This window comes from Amblyraja radiata, chromosome 9 (genome assembly GCF_010909765.2).
Source record: "Amblyraja radiata isolate CabotCenter1 chromosome 9, sAmbRad1.1.pri, whole genome shotgun sequence".
Classification (NCBI taxonomy): domain Eukaryota; kingdom Metazoa; phylum Chordata; class Chondrichthyes; order Rajiformes; family Rajidae; genus Amblyraja; species Amblyraja radiata.
Genome location: NC_045964.1, coordinates 73,459,514 through 73,484,671, shown reverse-complemented (window position 1 = coordinate 73,484,671; position 25,158 = coordinate 73,459,514). Strand labels below are relative to the sequence as shown.

At 37.6% G+C, this 25,158-nt stretch overlaps 1 protein-coding gene across 5 annotated transcripts in view; it reads left to right on the top strand.

Annotated features, from left to right (window-relative positions):
* Positions 1-25,158, top strand: part of unc79 (unc-79 homolog, NALCN channel complex subunit) — a 199,382-nt gene that overhangs the window by 7,267 nt on the left and 166,957 nt on the right. For 4 of the 5 annotated variants that reach the window (XM_033027736.1, XM_033027733.1, XM_033027732.1 and 1 more), the window contains exons 2-10: positions 14-134; positions 10,744-11,048; positions 14,365-14,535; positions 15,602-15,694; positions 18,224-18,279; positions 21,435-21,564; positions 22,988-23,052; positions 23,188-23,276; positions 24,148-24,188. In XM_033027736.1, the coding sequence (XP_032883627.1) occupies positions 14-134; positions 10,744-11,048; positions 14,365-14,535; positions 15,602-15,694; positions 18,224-18,279; positions 21,435-21,564; positions 22,988-23,052; positions 23,188-23,276; positions 24,148-24,188 (1,071 nt within the window). The remainder of the gene's footprint in view (positions 1-13; positions 135-10,743; positions 11,049-14,364; positions 14,536-15,601; positions 15,695-18,223; positions 18,280-21,434; positions 21,565-22,987; positions 23,053-23,187; positions 23,277-24,147; positions 24,189-25,158) is intronic. The other variant, XM_033027737.1, reaches the window with a different exon arrangement.

Genomic DNA, 25,158 nt, shown 5'->3' with positions numbered 1-25,158 from the left:
CTCACTTATTCAGTTGCATCTAAGGTTCGTTATTTACAAGAATACCACAATCGTGTTCTTCATAACATTTATCCTGTCCCATCGGGAACTGATATAGCAAATACACTGAAATACTTTTCACAGACATTGTTAAGGTAAGTCATGTTTTAAAAAAAAATAATAATTTGTAAGAATTGATTAGTTAATTCACAATATTTGATAACATGGCATTGAGTACTGAAGTCAAATGTTTTCATTCTGTATATATAAATCATCAAACAAAGTTATTTCAGATTATATTTAAATTGTAATACCAGCAGCAAATATACATTAATACCTTAACTCATCAACTGCAATAACTGATTTTGATAAATTTAGTTAAGAAATTAAACAGTTAATGATGTGGCTGGTTCTTCCTGCTTATAGCCATTCACTACTCTGAATGGATCTATAGTCATTAGATGATGATATTCCACTCTTTAGCTTCAACTGGCTGGTTTTCGTGACAAAATAAAAATGAATTGAAGTCATGCTTCAGCTATCAGTACCATCATTAAAATAGGCGTCAAAGGGATTTTGTACGAATGCATTATATCACATGCATTCTTCATGCTTATTGACTATCAGTTTTCCATGCACTTCAGCCAGTTAAAATAATAATAATAACTTTATTTATATAACACTTTTCATACAATTGAATGCAACCCAAAGTGCTTTCTACATAGACACAGGTCTTAACAAAAATACAATTTAAAACAGTAAGAACATAGGCATTTATTAGCATATTAAGCACAAATTTATATAAAAAAATAAAATATAAAATTGAGAGTGTAAAAGGACAAAGGAAGTAAAGTCAGTTAAAAGCTTGAATAAAAAGATAAGTCTATAGCTGCCATTTAAAATGTCATCCGAGTGGGTGTCTCTCATAGCAATGGGTAGGGTATTCCACTGCTTTGGGGCGTAATTGAAAAAGGCTGCTTCACCAATCTTCTTATTGCTGCGGCATTGAGTGGCTAACAGGCCAGCATCAGAAGACTTCAGCACTCGAGTAAGGGCATAGGGAAGGAGGGACTCTGTAAAATATGCTGCTCCTCAGCCATTTAGGGCTTTATAGACAAGAAGGAGGACCTTATGGTCTACCCTGGATCTCACAGGGAGACAATGAAGGGAGTATAATACTGGGGTGATATGTTCCCTTTTTTGGGTATTTGTTAAGAGCCGGGCTGCGGCATTTTGAATGAGCTGTAATCTCATTTGGTGGATTTTGAAGGCAGACCGGTAAATAAAGTAATTGAGTCTGCTTGATATGAAGGCATGTATTAGTTTTATAGTCATGTTGAGTTAAGAAAGGCCGTACTTTAGCAATATTTCTGAGGTGATAGAAAGCACACTTTGTTACCTTATTTATTTAAAAGAGTTGAAGATCATTATATAACATTAAATAAAATCAATTAAAGATGCTGTCTACAACAGTTAAAAGTCGTTGCTGATAGGTAAAACCCATCAAATCTAAAAATGTAAGTAGTGCAAAGAACAAATTATTGAACAATTTATGTACATTCAACATACATGATTGCATTGTACTTTCATGCAACAGCTAAGCAACTCACAACATGGAGACAGCAAAAGATCTCGGTTAGATATCATTAAAATTAAATAAGGCATAAAATAACATTAAGCAAAATCTGAAAAGGAAATTAGATTAATAAAATGTAAATCACAGATTTCTTATGACAAATAATATTTGCTTAGCATTTGGGTCTCTGTTCACCTTAATTAAAATGTTAGGAAAGTGTATGGTACAGATTTCTCTCAGGCAGAGATGGTTGACAGGAACATTTCTCAAGGCTGTTGCTATCTATATTCCTAAAAGTCTGATCTTGACCACTTCCTGTTATTCTGTATATAGATTTTAGAAAAATCGCTGCCACTTACGGCTGTGATTTTTGGCCATCTTACTCAGAGTCCCCCTCTGCTGCGCAGGACAAGAGGATGTTTCCCATTGATGAAAAATAAAAGTTATTAGTGTTTAAAAAATATTGAGATTCTCTCTCCTGAAGGCCACGCCCCTTCCGGAGGACTATAAAACCCAGAAGTGTTGAGTGCCTCGGTCAGTCTCTGCAAGATGGGGGAGCGAGATGGTCACGTCTCTCAGTCTGAGCTGTGAATAACACTGAACACATGTCTACTAAACTGTGAGTGGTTTTACTGACCTGTCAGTGCCCTTAATGTGGTTTGAAAATATAGTTTGGAAAAGCTAAAGCTGTGTTGCCTTTGGTTTGGAAATGTTAAAGATGTGTTGCCTTTGGTTTGGAAATGCTAAAGCTGTGTTGCCTTTGGTTTGGAAATGTTAAAGCTGTGTTGCCTAATTAAAGTTGCCTTGCCTAATTAAAGTTGCCTTGCCTAATTAACGTTGCCTTGCCTTCTATATAATTAAAAGTCTAATCTTGACCACTTCCTGTTTGTGCTTTATATTGATTTTAGAAAAAACGCTACCATGTACGGCTGTGATTTTTGGCCATCTTACTCAGTCCCCCTCCGCTCATCAGGTGCCGAGGATTTTTCCCATCGATGAAAATAAGAGTTATTAGTGTTTAAAAAATGTTGAGATTCTCTCTCCTGTCAATCATGCAATGAAGGCCACGCCCCTTCTGGTGGGAGGGGGCAAGGTACTATAAAACTCAGAAGTGTGGGCGTGGCTCAGTCTCTGCAAGATGGAGGAGGGAGAGGTCACGACTCGCTGCCTTGCACCCTACTTGAAATGGTATAAAACTGCACTTGAATTTGGTGGCCTTGCACCCTGCTTGAAGTGGTAAGAAACTGCACTTGAATTTGGTGGCCTTGCACCCTGCTTGAAATGGAATTTCAAGGAATAGTCGTGAGTCAACTGCCAGCCCACCAGCCGTGAGTGAGTGAGCTGCCAGCACAACAGGCTTGAGTGACTGAGCCGCCAGCCCAAGAATCCATTCGGCCCACAATGTCCACACTAGCCCTCTGGAAACCAGTCCCTTCAGCCCACATCACCCATACTAGCGCTCCAGAAAGACCCCCCCCCTCCCACTGGCCACCAATATTGGAATTGGTGGAGAAGTGGGATATTGCGTTGGGGGACTAGCCCTCCCGTGTGGTGCTGGGACCCAACGGGTCCCATTTAGTCTAGTATCTATGTATATACATATATATATGTGCTGAACATAAATGTAGATGGGTTGATGAGTAAGTTTTCTGACAACACCAACATTGGAGAATTTGCAGTCAGCGAGAAATGCTGTTAGAAGATACAGTTGGATATGGACCAGCTGCAGAAATAGGCGGAAGAAATGGCAGATGGAGTTTAACCTGACAAAGCGCGAGGTGATGGACTTTGGGAGGTTGAATTAAGGAGTATACAGTTAATGGCAAGACCCTTAACAGAAATGATGTGCAGAGGGATCGTGGAGTCAAAATTCATAGTCACTGAGGTGGTAGCACAAATAGATAGGGTGGTTAAGAAGGTGTATGAAATGCTTGACTTCATTGCCAGGGCCATTGATTATAAGAATGAGGAAGCCAAGATGTAGCTCTATGGGACTTTGGTTAGGTCACATCTGGTCGCCCCATAACAGGAAAGATGTGGAGGCTTTAGAGAGGGAGCAGAGGTGGTTTACCAGAATACACCATGGATTAGAGCGTTTCAGGTACAGGGAGAAGTTGGAGAGACTTGGATTGTTTTCTCTGGAATGTCAGAGGTTAAGGGAAGAATTTACTTTATTTTAATTTAGACTAGAGATACAGTGTGGAAACAGGCTTTTGGCCCACTGAATCCACGTTGACCAGCAAACACCCCGTAAAATTATGAGAGGCATAAATAGGGTGGACAGGCAGAACCTTTTTCCTATGGTGTAAATCACCAACACTAGATGGCGTAGCTACAAGGTGAGAGGGGGAAAGTTTAATGAAGATGTGCGGGGCAAGTTTTTTCATACTGAGAGTAGTGAGGACAAAGAACGGTGGTGGAGGCAGATACCATAGAGACATTTAAGAGGCTTTTGTATAGGCAAGGAACAAAGGAATATGGATCATGTACAGGCCGATGAGATCAGTTTAACTGGGCTTATGTTCAGCACAAACATTGTGGGACAAAGAGGCCGCTCTTGTGCTGTACTGTTCTATGTTCTATAACCCAGCGCATGCAAAAATTGCTGCGTTATTAGTAGACTTTGATTCAAATAGCATCTCACAGGCTTTTATATAATACCCTGTAAGATTATTGGTTGCTAAATCAATTATTTTGGGATTGCACTTTCATGTGCATCAATATAATAACTGATTATGTTTACGGGGCCATACAAGAGTAAACTATCACATTGAAGCTATACAATACAATACAATACAATACAATTTATTTGTCATTTGCACCCCGTGAGGTCCAAACGAAATGTCGTTTCTGCAGCCATACATTACAAAACGAAAAAGACCCAAGACACAACACAGTTTACACAAACATCCATCACATCGCTGTGATAGAAGGCAAAACAACTTATCTCTCCCCTGCACTCCCCCGCGATGTCAGAGTCAAAGTCAAAGCCCCCCGGCTGGCGATGGCGATTGTCCCGCGGCCATTAAAGCCACGCTGGGTGATGCAAGGTCGCACACCGGGTCTTGGTGTTAGAGCCCCCGGCGTGCGCTCGCAAATTCCCGCGGCCATTCCAAGACGCGCGGGGCGGTGATGTAAGGCCCCGCTCCAGGTGCTCAGACCCTCTCCTGCAACTCGGGCGGGAGAAGTCGCCGCCGCAGAAGCCCCGAAAAGAAACAATGATTCACAGGACTTAAATTTACCATATCCCATTATTTTGTCAATATTATGTGGCATTAGTTTTCAAGTTCACTGCACATTATACTGAGCTACAACTTATTTAGGCAGATTGGCAGTGATTCAAAAAAAATTACAACATAAATGAATACAGCAATTTATTGGAAACAATATTTTTGTTATTTATATATTTATTTTATTGGAAACAATGTCTGTAATTGGAATTATTAGCTGGTATCTTAACTTTATTTTACTGAAATTGTTGTTATACGACTGGAATTGATGTTTCTTTTAATTTTCAGTCAGGATTATCTTCAAGGAACTGTATATATATTCTCAAATAGGCATTTTCAAACTATGTAAAGAACTATACTTTCAAGACTTTCCCAACAATAAGTATAATTTTTGTAGTCTCATCATGATCTCTGCAACTGAGTTGACAATTCCGCAACTGAGTTGACAATTCCTATAAAATCTATTTTTGTTTGAATAATTTATGCCCTAAGCAGCTCACTGAATCTCAGTTTGAAAGTACCTGTACTAGGAAATTCAGCATTTTATATTCTGAAGCCAGTACCAAATCAACTCCTACACCAAGCAAAACATTAGATGGTAATGTAAAGCTTCTTGCACATTGAACCAATTAGTTATTCAAAGTCCAGAATTACATTGGCAATCTTATTTCTCGAAAAGTCGCCCATTTTAATTTTCTTCCTGGCAAAAATATTTGTTTGCTTCTTTTGTTTGATTGCAATGCATTCATTTGAAATTGGATGGTCAGCCCAAACTCAAACCTTCAAGAGCCTTTCAGTATCAGTAATCTACATTTAATGTTAGGAATTTGGCTTCAACCCATATTATAGTGGTGAAAGCATGCAGTCACATGATGCATCCTCCTGTTCAGTTATCCATCTCCAATATTGCAAACAATACATTTCCATTATTTCAATCCTCTGTCGACACCTTAGAATTATCATCTGTCACACACTGTTTTCTAAAAAACAATAAATATATTTCCAAAATACAGACTATACTAGACTAAGTGGGGGTGGGGGGGGTGGGGGGCTTTCTGGTGCGCTAGTATGGGTGTTGTGGGCTGAAGGGACTGGTTTCCAGAGGGCTAGTATGGACATTGTGGCCGAATGGATTCTTGGGCTGGCAGCTCAATCACTCAAGCCTGTTGTGCTGGCAGCTCACTCACTCACGGCTGGTGGGCTGGCAGTTGACACGGCTATTCCTTGAAATTCCATTTCAAGCAGGGTGCAAGGACACTAAAGACAGCGAGTCATGACCTCTCCCTCCTCCATCTTGCAGAGACTGAGCCATGCCCACACTTCTGGGTTTTATAGTCCCTCCCCCCCTCCCACCAGAAGGGGCATGGCCTTCATGGTGTGATTGACAGGAGAGAGAATCTCAACAATTAAAAAAAACATATCTCTTTTATTTTTCATCGATTGGGAAAATCCTCGGCACCTGATGGGCGGAGGGGGACTGAGTAAGATGGCCAAATATCACAGCCCTACGTGGTAGCGTTTTTTCTAAAATCAATATAAAGCGCAAACAGGAAGTGGTCAAGATTAGACTTTTAATTATATAGAAGGCAACTTTAATTAGGCAAGGCGATTTTAATTTGGCAAGGCAACTTTAATTAGGCAAGGCAACTTTAATTAGGCAAGGCACTTTAATTAGGCAACACAGCTTTAGCATTTCCATACCAAAGGCAACACAGCTTTAGCATTTCCAAACCAAAGGCAACACAGCTTTACCATTTCCAAACTATATTTTCAAACCACATTAAGGGCACTGACAGGTCAGTAAAACCACTCACAGTTTAGTAGACATGTGTTCAGTGTTATTCACAGCTCAGACAGAGAGACGTGACCCTCTCGCTCCCCCATCTTGCAGAGACTGACTGAGGCACTCAACACTTCCGGGTTTTATAGTCCCTCGGGAAGGGGCGTGGCCTTCAGGAGAGAGAATATTAACATTTTTTATACACTGATAACTCTTTTATTTTTCATCAATGGGGGAATTCCTCTTGGCCTGCGCAGCGTAGGGGGACTCTGAGTAAGATGGCCAAAAATCACGGCCGTAAGTGGCAGCGTTTTTTTTCTAAAATCTATATACAGAACAACAGGAAGTGGTCAAGATCAGACTTTTAGTAATATAGACGTCACAGACAGCAGAGGTGCCAGCATAGATCCCTGTGGAACTCCATTGGGCACAGACATCTGCCAGAATATCTACCTTCCATCACAACCCTCTGTCTTCCATGAATAAGCCAGTTCTGAATCCATATAACCAAGTCATCGTGAATGTGCACATCTTAATCTTCTGGATCAGCCTACCTTAAGCTACCTTATCGAAAGCCTTACTGAAATGTATACAACCTCAACTCACCTACCTTTATCAACCTCCTTCGTCACCTCCTCATTAAACAACCTGAAAATAAAATGACAGGACATTAACTCTTACTAGATCTGAAAATCAAATTATTCCTTACCCAAGTGAAGCCTTGATTACATTATATCAACCCTTGGAATACAGTTGTTTGTATTTAGGTACTGTGAATTGAAGGAATTAACTAAAAAGGCAAAAATATCCAACGATTTCCTGTCATTTAAAAGATCTCTTTTCTGATAAACATCTGCAATCAATAATGATTTAGAACTTAACTTAAGATTTAATTAGTTTATTAAATATAATTTCAGATGTTCATTCTTTTAACGAGTCATATTGAAATTTAAAATATGTGATTCTATAGCTACAACAAGACTGACGTATCATGGGTTTAATTTAACAAGTACATTCATTAAATGACTGCACTGTTTATTATCTACTATTACTGTTTTTTAAAGCATATGAGGGCAAAAGGTTGTGCATTGACTCCTAAATACATGGTTTTCTTTTATAACATTCTTTTTTTTAAAATATTGATATTACTATTTTCTGTCATGCATGTAAATACATCATTAATTAATGACTTCAAGCTCTGGTAAATTTACAGAATGTCTGTAGAATCAGTTGTCCATGTAAAACAGTGTGGACAGGATAACTGATGAATATTGGGCCAACAATTTTAATTAAGTACTTTCAGACTGAAGCAAAGTCTGATCAACATGATAGCATAAAGAGATATGCATTGTTTCATTACACATTTTTTTAAAGTTAAGAAATGCTATATGCTTCTTGTTTGTCTTAAGTGTTGGTCCAATTTAAAAAGTACAGTATTTTTGTAATTGAAAATAATTCAGAAATAATTACTTGGAGAAACATGTTACTCCACTGGAATGCAGGAACCTCAGGATTTTATAAATCAAGCATGATAAACAAATTCTTCTATTTGTCATTGGTGATTTTTGACTATTACCACTGCAAAGAATTTGCTATGAGATTTGAGAGGGTTCTGCAATTCTGATGTTCATCATTGTTTTTAAATTAGCCCCATTTCAATAGCCAAATGTGCACAACCTTTTGCCTTGTTATTACTGAACTTATAAAAGACTGCCTTATTTAGAGAGAACAAAATAGTGTTTGTATTACAGAAAATAAAACAAAACGTTTATTTCAGTAAAACTTATGGAACAATGAATAGCATACATAAATACCATTACCATTAGTTCATAAACATATGCTATCAGTCATTGATCTTTAGCATATATTATTTTTATGATTCTTACAAATATAGCTTAATTACATCTTAGAATTCTATATTTTGTTTATTAAATCACATTCCTGTTAAAATTCATTACCGTTAATGATACTGTCACAGTATCATAATTTACATACAGACATTATTTTGGTGCAATAAACATGTGCTGTTTACAGATTTCTATACCAAACACACATGTTTATTCTTCTCCTTAAAACATGTTCCATATGTGCCACCCCCATGTGCATAAACTGTTCTAATGATGGCTTTTGTATAAATACCTAGCATACATTTAGTGAAGGTAAACATTTGACAATGAAGTTCTGATATTAATATTTTTTTATGTTCCCCTTACAATTGAAGTAATTAGAAAAATATTAGTCTTTAAAAAAAGAAAATCTTTTATATTTTCTCCATGGCTTGTCTGATGGCTGGGTAAACTGGTCCCAGATGTTTCACAAAGCCCTTTTTGATCAAAAGAGAGCACCTCTAGGTGATTTCCTTCCCTTTGTTTGCTGGCCCTGTACATTTTTTAACTTTTCTTTGTCTAGTACAATTTTGAGGGTTTATTGCAATGTGACATACATGATGGAAGCATAGAAGTACATTATTTTTTTATTGCACCTGACGAATCCTTGAAAATACCTGTGGCTAGAAAATATTTACAGAGTTGTAGATGCACAAATTAGGTAGAATGAGTCTTCTGAAAATGTTTAGTTGTGATTTGCGCAAAAGATTATGAAATCAAAGTGTCTGAAAGAGAAACCAAGCCGGTCTCATTTCCCATTGCAATAAAAGCAGTTTGGTGTCCGCAGCTGGTCTGCTTGTCGGCAGAGAATGATCATTTAATATAATGAACTGGCCATCCCTTGTTTCAGTAATCAATCTATTTCAAACTAGTCATCCAGGTTGTGAAATTTGGGTGGGAAGGGCTAAAAACCATGAGATAAATGCTATCATAAATATAGATACTCCTCAAGTTATAAATACCAACTTACACCACCTCCCTTCACCCCCCCCCCCCCCACCCCAGCTCTTGCCCATGCCGACTATAATGCCTACATCAAATGCCATTTGCCTGCATGAGGCTCATATTTCTCTAAGCCTTTCCAAAGTATCTGTCCAAATGCTTTTTGAACATTGCAATTGTATCCGCTTCGACAGTTCCTCTGTCAATTCATTCCAGATAGTCACCCAGTGTGAAAAAAAGTACCTATCAGATCTCCTTTAAATTTCTCCCCTCCCATCTTAAACTATGCCATCCAGTTCTAGACGACACTGCGTTGGTGGTGGGGGTGAAGGGGAGGGGGAAAGGGGGGTGGTGGAGGGGCATGGGGAGGGGGGAGGGGGGAAGGAAGGGGGGGGGGGGGGCGAGGAAGACACAGACTAGCTTTCCAGTGTCAAAAAGCATTGGTGGTAAATCAACTTCTTTGTCCAGGACATAGTGAGTGGAACTGAGTTACATATGAAAAGGGAAATTTAGAGACAAGATATCGCAGACCATTCCTGTGCACATTTGAGGCAGAAATCTGCTTTATTTAATGAGAAATGAAATGGACTGCATCACGAAAGGACTAAGCAAGACACAGAAACTATCTTTGATATTTTAGAATTCGCAAAGCACTTCATGCTTTATGCTAGTGGCAGAATTGCAATTGTAATTATTTTATATTGAGCCAAATAAGGCAAATAAAAACACCATGATTTGATTTTGGGAAATTAGATTTTGATTGTTTGATTTAAGGATTAAAATAACAATACAATCTTTATTTTGGCCAAATATGTTATTAACATTCTCTGAAAATGTAGTTGAATGAATTAATGAGAACTTTTGGATTAGAGTGAACATGCAGGATTGAGTTTATAAATCGAATTGAATTTTTTGTTTATTTTTTTCCTGATTATCAAGAGTGCACCTTGTAAAAACACCTAATCCTAGTTACTGCTCTGTAAATGGCTGTTCTCAAGTACAATACCACCTGCATTGTTTAGGGTAATTATATTGCTTTTTATTTGAAAGCCATATAGCAGAAACTTTACATGGAGGTGGCATGTAGAACATGTCATTATATTTATTTGCTCCTTTTTACCAGATAGCACATAGGATGCAATAATTAAGTAATTTTGATTCCATTCCAAATGTGCATATCAAAAAGTTACTAGTGTATATTCATAACATAATTGATTTTATTCTTTTGGGGTTGGATCCTATGTGCTCTTTAGATCTGGTATTTTATTATGTTGTCTGTAGTGTCATTTTAATGTAATGTGCTGTTCTTTGTGTCTTTGTTGTCTCTTTTTTTTCTTTGTTCCAAAACAGCATTTTGTCCCGCATAGGGAGGAAGGACAACCAGGATGGCTCCAATTTGACAGTGCCCATGACTATGTGTCTTTTTCCTGTGCCATTCCCACTCACCCCATCCCTAAGACCACAAGTCAGTTCCATCAACCCTACTGTTACTCGCTCCCTCCTTTACAGCGTCCTCCGTGATGCTCCCTCTGAGCGTATTCAGCAAAGTCGCGATGCACAGCTTTCAGAATACCCTTCATTGGACTATCAAGGACTCTATGTGACACTGGTGACTCTACTTGACCTGGTTCCTTTGCTACAACATGGTCAACATGGTAAGCATGGCGGTGAAACTGCCTCTTGTGAAAATAGAAGTGTGTGTTTCCATTATTTTGGTATTTTGCAGCATCTTGTACAGATTTATTTGGAACACATCACAGATAGACACCGGTATTACATTGATACTAAACAGCTGAGCAGAAAGGCACTTTCTAGCTTTACTCTCTCCTTCTCTTTCTCATCATCCACTTCAACTTGACAGATAACAGATGTCAAGGAGCGATTTCTTACAACCAGCTTCAGGAAAAGCTTATGGTTAGGAAATTTGACTTATTTCACTGGCCTGATTCTGGGCCTGTAGCATTGCGGATTATTATCCTTAAATGTGATCTGAAATGATCTAAAAAGTCACCAAGTTAAGAGACAATAAAAGAGGACCAATAAATGTTAGCCCAGTCATGCATCCAAAGTCAGTGAAAATAAGTATTAAAAAGGAAAGTGTGTACTACACATGGCACACGACCTTGAATTCTGACAGCTTCTGCTCGGATGCATTTTTCGTTGAGGCCCAGGGAACAAAATTATTGTCAGAGCAATCACTTTGTGCATGTCATTATGACTTTTAATGTATGCACTTGTCAAAAGTGCTGGTGTTGTGCATAGGAAGCAAGAGATATGTAATCAGTGGGAAGTCTAAGTTCATTGGTTGCTGCAGATTGGTTTATCGGATGACTGAAATATAAATGACAACTGATTGTCACAGAATGACAGCAAAGTGACTGCTGCTAGGATACTGACCATGGACCAGCTGGGTACCAGCTGGTTATAACAGGATCCCTACTTATGCTGTATCACAGAACCTGATGCCTGCAAAGTGATGTACGTGCAATCAATGTCATGTTCCTGCTTGACACTATCAAGAGAAGGAAATGTATGATGTTATCACGCCACAGGAAGTACCTGTGGCCTCCCTCCCATCAGTGGATAGGAAACCATGTTGCAAGTATTTTTTCATCCTAATCCTACTCTTCCTCCTATTCTACTGAGAGTTTATCCTGCTCTACATACTCATTCTAAAGAAGGGTCCCGCCTGATATGTCACCTATCCATGTCCCCCAGAGATGCTGCCTGACCTGCAGAGTAACTCCAGCACTTTGCATTTTGCTGCATGATCAATACTCATTCTCGCCATTTTGCTACACTTGAAGGGCCACGTTTGGGAGTAAATTATTATTACAGAAGCCTTGAAGTAAGACAAAGTCCTGCAGTTGTGGGCACTTTATGCTCTGTAAATGGTGGCATTTTAGAAATGTCTGGAATCATGAAATGTTAATTGATCAAAACAATTTGGGCAGTTAGGTCATATAGATTAATACTTTCCAATATGACAATTGATGTGTTTTGCATTATAGACACGTGTATGTTTGGTCACTATATAATGCAATCAATTTGCACCCCAAACAGTAGACACTGATCAGTTATATTGTGTAGCTATCTGAGCTTCATTGATTAAAGTGGCTTGGGTATTTGCATTGTTCAGCTTTCTTTTTTTCCATTCAAGTACTAAAGATTTACATTGAAGTGAATAAACTGTACAGATAAGTCCAAATCAATTATATCAGAATATTAGTTTCTGGATGCATTTTGATGGGGTGTCACAGAGAATTTTAATTCCATGGGGTGTCACAGAGAATTTAAAATTTCATAGCAAAAGGATTTGAGTATAGGAGCAGGGAGGTTCTACTGCAGTTGTACAGGGTCTTGGTGAGACCACACCTGGAGTATTGCGTACAGTTTTGGTCTCCTAATCTGAGGAAAGACATTCTTGCCATAGAGGGAGTACAGAGAAGGTTCACCAGAATGATTCCTGGGATGTCAGGACTTTCATATGAAGAAAGACTGGATAGACTCGGTTTGTACTCGCTAGAATTTAGAAGATTGAGGGGGGATCTTATAGAAACTTTAAAAATTCTTAAGGGGTTGGACAGGCTAGATGCAGGAAGATTGTTCCCGATGTTGGGGAAGTCCAGAACAAGGGGGTCACAGTTTAAGGATAAGGGGGAAATCTTTTAGGACCGAGATGAGGAAAACTTTTTTCACACAGAGTGGTGAATCTCTGGAATTCTCTGCCGCAGAAGGTAGTTGAGGCCAGTTCATTGGCTATATTTAAGAGGGAGTTAGATGTGGCCCTTGTGGCTAAAGGGATCAGTGGGTATGGAGAGAAGGCAGGTACAGGATACTGAGTTGGATGATCAGCCATGATCATATTGAATGGCGGTGCAGGCTCGAAGGGCCGAATGGCCTACTCCTGCACCTATTTTCTATGTTTCTATGTTTCTAATTAATGCGTTGGCGCAGATTATGGAGGACCATTAAATCTCAAATGATAACTTTAATTTTCAGTGTTAATTATGCATCTCTGATTGCTGTCCGATTTTCCCTTAATTATATATTGTGTTAGCACTGTAGTTTTGTGGAAAAATTAGCACAATTGATTCTTTTGTGGTATTTCCATTTAACTCGAATATTGAACTAAAATAAACCAAATTCATCAATTTAACTTCCTGCATGGAATTTAATAATTGTTCATGGGTGTGAATGTTTCCGGCATTATTGTCCTTCACTAATTGCCCCTCACTTGAAAAGACAAAAGTCAACATAAGGATTGTAGCTAGTTAGATTACTGAGCTAGATAAATTCTTAGGACAATCCTGAAATTTCATGAATGTTATTACTGAAGACCCTTTGTCATCAGTAACCTAAAGCTACATCATCTGCACACATTTCAAGAAGTGCTAATTGTGAAAAAGAATTTGTGTTTATTTATTTACATTTTTTCACATAAATTGCATTAGAGCAAATTTTATTCTGTATCTAATATTCTCGTAACTTGTGAATTCGGTAAGGGCGAATTTCCATAACCCAAGCGGTTGTAACTAGGGGTCATCTGTCTCAAGACCAGCCTGTTTAAAAATCCCAGATTCATTCCAGCAAAAATTTAAATTCCCCTAGATTCAAACTCGTGTTTCTAGACCAAACTCTGTCCAATAAATTTACCAGTGTGTAACTACAACACTTATCCCAAGTAAAGAACAATATTTCCATACTTCCAATGTTAATGTCCTTCAATAAATCCTTCTATTATTTGGTATACCAGTTGTTGGCTGCTATCCATGTTACTTGTATACACTTCTGCAAAATCACATTTTGATTGTGAAATATTTGGAGTTTGCAGCATTACCAATTGAATAAATAAAAGTACTAAAATAATTAATCAAATTGAAACCCTCTTTCAGGTCTGTTTTAATTTCTGGAAAGGTACTGTTTGTAAGGATTTCATTGTACTTACCATTCTTTCTTTCTTTTAAACAGACTTAGGACAGTCCATATTTTATACCACAACGTGCTTGCTGCCATTTCTCAGTGATGACATCCTGAGTACTTTACCCTACACTATGATTTCCACTTTAGCAACATTCCCTCCATTTCTTCACAAGGATATTATTGAATATCTGAGCACTTCTTTCCTTCCAATGGTTATATGTAAGTTAATTTTAGCATAGCTGCGATGTCCACTTGCAAATGTTATTCTATCTCTTTCTCCTTTTTCTTTCTTTTTTCGGTGTACGTGTGATTTTCTTGGTTTTAGCACTATGATAATTTTGCTTGTGTCAGTTGCATAAGTGAAGCGATTAGATTCATTAGAAATGTTTTTCTTTCTTTTCAGTGTTTTGAAATTTCTGCTGTACTACTGATTTGTGTTGCTGGCTTTCTTAACTAATTAGCTGATCTTCCATTGCATTAGTAGCAAATGGGAATAGAAATTCAGGTTTTGAATAAGGGAACAGATAGCAACCTTGGCAGAGAGAATGGATTAATGCTGGGCTGAAGTGGAATAAGAAAACTAGCTTGTGGTCTGGAAATGGACAACGAAAAAGAAAAGAAAAAAGATTTATTTAGCAATGATTGAATCATATGTCAACAGGAAAAAAAAAATTTCCAAATTAGATTTATTGTAAAATTCTAGATTTGTAAACATAAGAGGCGTAAAAATACAAGTGGAATAATCTCTCTGAGAAAATTAAAAATGTCATGAAAATATACTTAAATGCTCTGATAAGCATCAAGAACAACATCCAAAACCGTTAGTACCTCATTCATTGCATTTGTTGCCATTTGGCCATATTATTCCTGTTTTCCATCTCCATTCCCAATGACTGGGTTTCCATTCATAAAGATTGCTTAGTTAGCCTGTACAATGTTATGGGGATGGATCCAGTGTCCAGTGGCAAAATTGTGGCAGGGCCTCATTTATGGTTATTGTTAGGTGTTTGAGCTGGAGTGGTACAAACCTGGGTATTCAATTTCAGGTGTGACTTGACATCATTTGAAGGGGGTCAGTGGAACGGAGGGGCTAGAGCTGTGGGGCAATTAAGCTGTGGAGTTCAGGGAACTAATCGAATCATGAGTAAGTGGAGATCATCTAGGCCAAGATGTTGTGAGATATTGGCTGGGACTGTAAAGTGAGATTAGCAATTATGTTTACAACAAAAACTCACATTACACAAAAACCTTTCAACTAAAACTTTGTACCAAATGCTTTGTCTAGTGGGTTCATCTAAACGAGAAGGCGTACCACCATATGTGAATTATTCGGCATCATCAATGCTGATGATTGCAATGCAGTACACAACAAATCCAGGTAGGTGTAAAACAATGTATGAGGTCCTAAGGATTATTGTGAGCTAGTTGGGATTTGGTATGGTGAATATTAAAATAAATTTGAATGGGGTGGTTGCAGTGGCGCAGCGGTAGTGTTGCTGCCTTTCAGCAAATGCAGCACCGGAGACCCGGGTTCGATCCCGACTACAGATGCTGTCTGTACGGTGTCTGTATTTTCTCCCCGTGACCTGCGCGGGTTTTCTCCGAGATCTTCGGTTTCCTCCCACACTCCAAAGATGTACAGGTTTGTAGGTTAATTGGCTTGGTAAATGAAAAATTGTCCCTAGTGGGTGTAGGATAGTGTTAATGTGTGGGGATCGCTGGTCGGCGCGGACCCGGTGGGTCGAAGGGCATGTTTCCGCGCTATTTCTCTAAACTAAACTAAAAAAATAAAGTAAAAAGTTTACTAATGTTAATATATATTTCAAAATTATATTTCCCTTTTGGAATTTTTTATCTAATGCCATTGATTGGCTATTCAAAACATGCGAACTGTGTCTCAAAGTACCTGCAGTATTGTCGCCGGAGCTTTTTGGCTGTAACATTTTACCTAATAAAATCACTTAATCAATATTTAATAATATATATTCAAAATAGCTTATCATAAACTGTGATTGCTGTGCTTTGATGCACGTTCCAAAAGATACATTTCCATTTATTTTTCCTCTTTTCATGTGTGATATGGAAAAGTTACTATCATTTTTTTCATTTACAGTTTAATGTACATTTTGTCACCCAGCTGTGAAACTGTATTAGATTGGGATTAGTATTCGCAGACTGAAAACTATTCTTGGATATTACTGCTGTTCACACACTTTGTACATTCCAGCTTACCTTCTAAAAAGAATTGATATATAGAGAGGATCAAAACTTGAAATGCTACTGTAACTATTATAATTACCTTTTATTATTATTATCTATCTCCGGTTATTACTCCAGCACCAAACTCTGATTTTAAAATTAACATTTGAAAATTAAAAGCTGACCTCCACCTGTCTGGGCTATAAACTCTGGAAGAGCTTCCCTCAGATTTTCCACTTCTCATTCCTCTTGGTAATTCTCTAAGATACTTTAGTTACTCTTATAACATTTTCTTCTTTGACCAATTTTTTTCACGACATTTTGAGACATATCTTGCCACGACTTTGTATATTAAAATGTTTTCAATACACACCATTATCAGTTGCTGACAAAGCCTGATGATGCCCTCACAACAACCTCTGAATCCATTTGTTTTTCTTGAAGATCGAGGTGGACAGCAGGATCTTCAGTCCTACATAGCATGTTTAAAAATTAAATATGTTGATGCTATGTCTATTGACATTTTAATTTAGTATTTCATTCCGTAATTTCTTTACACAAAGTGATCAGTATAGTCTGAAGAAGAGTCCCAACCCAAAATGTCATCCATCCTTGTACTCCAGATATGGTGTCTGACCTGCTGAGTTACTCCAACACTTAATGTCTACCTTTAACTGTGTAGTCGCTCAGTTGGTGTGGACATGACTAATAGAGTCAGAGAGTGATACAGTGTAGAAACAGGCCCTTCGGCCCAACTTGCCCATACTGGCCAACAATGTCCCAGCTGCACTAGTCCCACTTGCCTGCGCTTGGTCCATATCCCTCCAAATCTGTCCTATCCATGTACCTGTCTAACTGTTTCTTAAACGATGGGATAGTCCCCGCCTCAACTACCTCTTCTGGCAGTTTGTTCCATACACCCACCACCCTTTGTGTGAAAAAGTTACCCCTCGGATTCCTATTAAATCTTTTCACATTCACCTTGAACCTATGTCCCCTGGTCCTCGATTCCCCTACTCTGGGCAAGAGACTCTGAGCATCTACCCGATCTATTCCTCTCCTGATTTTGTACACCTCTATAAGATCTCCCTTCATCCTTCTGTGCTCCATGGAAAAGGGACCAAGTCTACTCAACCTCTCCCTATAGTTCACACCCTCTAGTCCAGGCAACATCCTCATAAATCTTTTCTGAACCCTCGCAAGCTTGACAATATCTTTCTTATAACATGGTGCCCAGAACCGAACACAATATTCTATGTGCGGTCTCACCAACGTCTTATACAATTGCAACATGACTTCCCAACTTCTATACTCAATACTCTGCTGATAAAGGCCAAAGTGCCAAAAGCCTTTTTGACCACCTTATGCGCCGACTCGACCTTTAAGGAACCATGCACCTGTACTCCTAGATCCCTCTGCTCTACAACACTCCCCAGAGGCTTACCATTTACTGTGTAGGTTCCGCCCTTGTTCGATGTCCCAAAATGCAACAACTCACACCTCAAATAACAAATGAGCAAAGACATTTGCGCCAAATTGAATAGATACAGTGAACATTGCAACATATTGCTCCTTGAATAAATTTCATAATTCATATAGACAAATTAAACTTTGTTGTGAATAGTTTAATAGTTTAGTTCAATGAAATTGTCACTCAACTATAGATTAAATGTTGATTTTAATGATGTACTTAAAATATGTTTAATAGTGTACCATTGTCAGCTATTGGAAAGCCTTATGAAGTACAAGCAAGAAGTCTGGAAAGTAAGTATTGATACAAGAAGCAGAATATCAATATTGGAATGCATGGCAGTAACGTGTGTGACAAGTGATGAAAAAATTCCAAGTAGGAATTAGATACAAAATGTGCTCACTGTAATATTATTGAAGCTGTTTAACTTGGAGTGATGTCACCCATGGCTCAGTTGGTAGCACACACACCTCTGAGTCAATAGGGTGAGCCTTTAAGCTGCTGTCCAGAAAACTGAATAAATAAAATCCAGGTTGGGACTCCTTTATTAAGTGAGTGTTATATTGTCAGAGGTGCTATCTTTCAGATTCAATATTAAACATAGACTCATTCACCAAGTCAATATCTTGAAAATGTATTGATCATATATCATAGTGAAACAGGCCCTTCGGCCCAACTCATGCAGGGCATGGACCATAATGCCCCCTTTTGCCTCTGCTTACCTTATACCTCTAAACATTTCCTATCCACTGGTGTATTACTGGTGACTTGATGTGTAACTTAATGAAGATTATTAAAAGTACACTGGAAAAAGACCTTACACAATATCTTTGTCTGCTTCATTACTGACATACACCCAGATATAAAGTTCACAATGGGAATGTTCACTGATTCTACTCCATTCACATTTAATAAGTCACATTATGCTTGCATATAACAGGATTCGGACAGCATTCAGGTTTGGGCAAATTAAACACAAGAAAATTCCACACCAACTTGACTTGGAACTGTTTTGGTAATACTTCAAAGTCGCAGGAGCACAATACTGGAATTCTTTCACCTAACAGCACCAGGAGAAGACCTTCAGTATGCAAACTGTTTCAATTTGTAATCACTTGGAGGGGCAGTTAATTATGGAAATAAATGATCACCCTGCTGTGATGCTAACATTCCAGTGAAGTGTTGAGAAACGTTTTATTATTTTTAATTAATGGTAATTTGTTAATGTCAGTCAGAATTTTATGTCAGGAAATCTAATATTGCAGTTGAAATCTGCTGCTGGCAAAATGCCCATCTTTCCTTCAATGTTTATTTCTTTGTTGATGCCGGAACAAATAATAGGCTTCTGCATTCACTTGTACCACAGCTGATTGAATAGAATGCTGGCTGTTGCTAAGGGAAGAGGAAATAAGTTCAGATGGTATTCTGCACATAATATTAACAGCAACACCATTAAAATTCACCAGTAAAATCTCCATTTTGAACAGTAAATAGCTTTATTTCAGCAAAATAATAAGCAATTTTAATCAATTGAGCGAAACCATAATATAGATTATATCTATTTAAAACCTGTTTTAATGAGAAGAACAGCTAGGGCTGGTGACCCAGTAGTTTCTCTCTGATTGAATGTCAATACTATTACTATAAGCTGTAAAATCAGGAATATGAAAGGTTACCGTAGGCCATTTTGCCTCTTTCACAACCAGCTGGCATTTCTAATCCTGGTTCCTTTTCTCTCAATTTTCTTCATTTGTCTAACTCATTTTAAAATGTTTATAACTGAAATTCTGTCATTTGCTCTACGTGGTTATTTAAGCTCTCCTTTGTGTGGGGAAACTTTGCCTAAACCCTCCTATCCCTTCTAGTTTTACATCTTATTCACAATTAATTCTTCCTAATTATTGCTTCACATTCTAATGTGAAATAACTTATCAGTTGCTGCTCCCTTCTCAATCTCATTTTATAATTTGGAGCAGAACTAGTAACTTTCCCTGCGATCTTTTATGCAGTACCATACAGCCCTGATTCCATTGTATCCCTTATTATTGTGGCAAGTCTCTGTTGCATCCAGCATTAATCTTGCTGTGTAGCTAAAATCTGATATGTAGCTCTAATAGTACATTTAAATTAATGAAAACTCTGATTGAAAAACCCAGTTGTCTGTTTGTTTATACGCTGCTGATCCATCTGGGTCACAGGCAATTCAATGCTCTGCGTTGGTTGTAGCTAGCTCTTAAGTGTTGCTGTTTCAGAAAACCCAGCCATCTGATTCTGCTGATGTTAGCCTCTCTGTGAAGGCTGCAAGCAGTTGAAATACTCTGTTTTTGCTGTAAATATGTCCAAGTACTTTGTAAAATTCAATTGATCATAATGCCATTCTTGTCTTGTTATATTATTATATTATTTAATTGATGAATACTGACAATTGTAACCTGGACAGTTATTATGTGGGAGCTAAATTAATATGAGTAGACTGTTATCTCGGTGTGTCAGCAATTACTGCCATTCAAATTATGTGCAACTCAGTCAAGAATCAAGAGTGTTTTATTGTCATATGTCCCAGATAGAACAATGACATTTTAGTTCTTTCAAATATGCTAGATTTGCAGGGCTACTTGGGGGTAATTCTTTTTATAAGCTTGCTTGTTTTTATGAGAATATCTAAATAGATCAGATTATAAATCTATTCTAATTATGTTTATTTTATGAGTCTCAGCAAACCATCTCTTCAAAGGCCTATAGAGAGCTCCATTGCAAATTAATGACTTGCATTCATAAATATTCAGTTTATAAAATATTCTTGTGGTCACTGCACCAAATGTTAATGTGTTCATTGATGGTTATGGATGTGGCTATGAGCTATTTCAAATTTTATCACAAAATAAATGTGATTATAATGATTGAAATTTTAAGAATGGATTTAACTCATTGCTAATAAAGAGATTCCAGTCTTCTGGAGAACACTGGTAGCATGACTTTCTTCCTGCTTCACATTTGTCAATGTCCCTGCAGTGCATTGAGGCATGTGCTTTCTCAACCAGCAACCCTGATAGCGATCAGCATATTCCTGCTCGCCTCCTGAGTGTTAGTTTTTATTACGTTTGTCCAACACATGCTTGTATTAAACCTGTATCACTGACCAAATTTTGAGATGGAAGATGGTTAGTTGGTTATGTATTAGATACGTGTGAAAGGATTGTATGTACTGGACAAAACTAAACGGGAAGGGGGAAATTAACTTCGAGCTAACAATCATAAAATTATGGATATAATTAAAAGGTTGGATACTAAAAAGAACAAAACAGATGGTTGGAAAATTAATTATACTGGGACACAAAATCTGCACTACATGTGGATTCACTGCCTAAGTTTAACCTTGATTGCTTGCATGTTAGTAATTAATTTATTGGTTAACAAAATATAAACATGTATTCTTGTGTTGTTTTAGGATTTGTTGTATGTGATAGCTTACGGTCCATCTCAAGTTAAGCCTCCGGCTGTTCAAATGCTTTTCCACTATTGGCCCAATTTAAAGCCACCAGGTGTGATATGTGACTACAGGGGACTTCAGTACACAGGTATGAGATTTTTTATAGATAATGCACACTTGAACACAAATCTATGTAATATAATTTGAAGTTATTCCTGAAAAAAACATTCTTAATTTAAGCAAGATGTAATTTGGTTTTGCTTTTTTTTAATTTTGAATTTCTTATGACTCAACTGAAAAGAGCACCAGAAATAAGAGGTGTAAGATTGCTGCTTATTTACCCATCCCAAAACACCCTTAATACTTCTTCAAAGTAGTCTGAAGAAGGGTTTCGGCCCGAAACGTCGCCTATTTCCTTCACTCCATAGATGCTGCTGCACCCGCTGAGTTCCTCCAGCAATTTTGTGTACCCTTAATACTACTGTGGTCACGACACATAACCACCAATGCAAAATCAACCACACTGGATTTTACAATTGAAATACGAACTGAAACACATATCTTCCCACAGAAGAAATATGACATAAAAACATTCTCTCTTCTGTGCCAGACCTCAATTCCCTGATCTTTCAAAAATATATTTAATTTCTCTTTAAATACCCCATTAGATCTAGCCTCCATAATCCTTGGGGTAACAAAATTGTGAAGTTCACCACCCTCTTTGGGAAGAGTGCATTAAAGAGAACTTCTCATGTTTCTCTACTCATTTTGTCTCACCTGATTTAATTGCGTTGCAACAGCTATCATTTAATTAAACACAGATTCAACTTGGAAATGCAAGCTCAATAGCATACATAAAATGAAGAAATCAACAAAATATTTTATAGAAATAAAGTATTATAAAAATATGCAGAGTTATCAACTGTTGATATTATAACTTGTAGACATAATCCAAAAATAAGAAGTTGATTTTGTTGTATCATAAAATTATAGAGGAAGAGGAAAAAGTTGATTATGAGAGATTGCAACATCAAATATTCTTGTAATTTGTAAAAGGTGAATAAAGTATATCATGCATGGAAACATAGACTGCCCATTACATACATCAATTTGTACATTAACACAATATAAACCTATGGTTATATAATTCAGAGGGTTTGAAAACCTTTCTTATCAACATATTTTACAAGGGTTTGAATCAATAAAGCTCTTAGACTAGCTTTTGACAAACATTTAAAATGCAATGTTCTTAGTTAATCTAATCGCCAATCTAAATTAATTCTACAATGTCTATTAATGTACCCTCAATGGACAAGATTTGATCCCAGAACACTAGGACCACCATAGAGACACGAAGGTTCAAGAAAAGCTATTATTAATATTTAAAATAAAAAAATTGCAAGTGTAACACATTTTTGTAATCAAATGCACATATTAACTTGATATGTTAAGAAGGTCTGGATGTTTTGTGATAAAACCAAACATTGTTTTTAAAAAAATCAGCAAAATAGAACTTAATCACAATGGTGAGATGAGAAAATTTGCACCTCATTGTTTTCATCTTGTTTCAGCATGGAATCCAATTCACTGTCAACACATTGAATGTCAGAATGCAATCAACAAACCTGCTGTGAAGGTATTTTGGATTCTTTTTTTCATTTTTGGCTTCAGTTTTGTCATCATTACTGGGGTGGCCACTTTCCAGAGCAATTACTGGCCCATTCGTGAGTCTTAAGTTTTGGTGCTAATTGGTAAATGTTATCTTCTGAAGATGTGCATAGATCCATCCATTTCTGTGGCAGTAGGCGAGAAGCCACCCCCATTATACCTGTGTGAAGAATGTGGCCAACGGATTGCAGGGTGAGTTAATAAGACCAATGTTAATATAATAATGTATACAATAGTTAAAATGATTATGAAAACTTGAAATATGTTAAAACTCTTTCACATCACACAATTTTTAATAAACCATTTCTGGCATTCCTCATTTTGTAAAACAGCACATATCTAGGTGAATCTAGGCGACTATTAAGATCATTCCATTTTGGGAATTTGCTCTGGGCTACACACTTGGGAAAAATTATAATTGGCTTCAAAACAAGTAGAATAAAATTCAGACCAACCAATCATAGAAACATAGAAACATAGAAAATAGGTGCAGGAGGAGGCCATTCGGCCCTTCGAGCCAGCACAGCCATTCATTGTGATCATGGCTGATCATCCCTTATCAATAACCCGTGCCTGCCTTCTCCCCATATCCCTTGACTCCACTAGCCCCTAGAGCTCTATCTAACTCTCTCTTAAATCCATCCAGTGACTTGGACTCCACTGCCCTCTGTGGCAGGGAATTCCATAAAGTCACAACTCTCTGGGTGAAAATGTTTTTTCTCACCTCAGTCTTAAATGACCTCCCCTTTATTCTAAGACTGTGACCCCTGGTTCTGGACTCGCCCAACATTGGGAAATTTTTTCCTGCATCTAGCTTGTCCAGTCCTTTTATAATTTTATATGTTTCTATAAGATCCTTCTATGGAAATGGTTAGAATTATCGTTGAGCACATTTAATTACATCTTTCATTAATTTGATTCAAAGAGTTCAAAATAAATGTTATTTTCCATTCAGATAAACACTCTTTACACTTTGTGAACTCATCTATTTTCAATGTTGAAAATTTGCAGTTTATTTCCAGGATTTTCTGCTTCTCTTTGAATCTTTGTTGTTCTTTTTCAGGGTCCAGTCTGAATGGTTAATTGATGTTTTGCTTCCACAGGGTGAGTTCTGAATTGGTGGTACCCCTGTACTTCTAATGGTTTTCAGTGTGGTGCAGTCTATCACTTCATTTATTTGTGCATTTTATTTTAGGACAAATCTAAACGCTGATCAAACAGAAAAAAATGGCATAAGGTTTTATTTCTTAATATAAAAAGGCACACAAAAAAAAGATTTAATACTTCTGACGCAGAGGAACAGTTTGGTCTGCTTGTTTTTTTTAATGTAACAGCTATTCCAGTAAGTGCAATCATTCAATAATGAACAGAAATGGAGGAACATATTCCAGAGGAAATAAGTTAAATGATGTTGAGGAGGAAATAATCTTGTGGAAGAGTGCAAGGTGTCACAAGGATGCCATCGTTTTCCCATTTAAAAACTTGCTGGTATAATTGTTTGACGGCTTTGACAATCCCTTTAATGGCCATTGTTTGAGGTTTCCATGGCAATTAAAATTCAATATGCCTTTGAATGCTTCATCTGCTCATGTTTCAAATTATTTTGAGAATCAACAAAATGGCAGATACATTCATCAGGTCAGACGGCATCCATAGTTCGAGAAACATAGTTTAACATTCTCCATCAATTGATTACCTTTAACCAATATAACCTTTCAGTAGCCAAACCTCATGAAGTCTGAGGAATGGTTTTGACTCGAAACGTCACCTATTCCTTTTGTCCAGAGATGCCACCTGATCCGCTGGGTTACTCCAGCATTTGGCGTCTATCTCATAAAAACCTGTTAGCTGTCCCTTTAAAACTTGAATGCATTGTAGTGGAAAGTAACATTACAGTAAACCCTCTTTATAACAGTCCATAGGAGGGGGGGGGGGGGGGGGGGGGGGGGAGAATGGTGTCCTGCTTGCTGATTGTCTGTAATAACTAGAGCTAGGATTTTGCCATAAATGCCATGTGCTTTTCATGCCTTTTTTGATGATTTCACCAGGATAATGCCTTTTTCACAACCGAGTG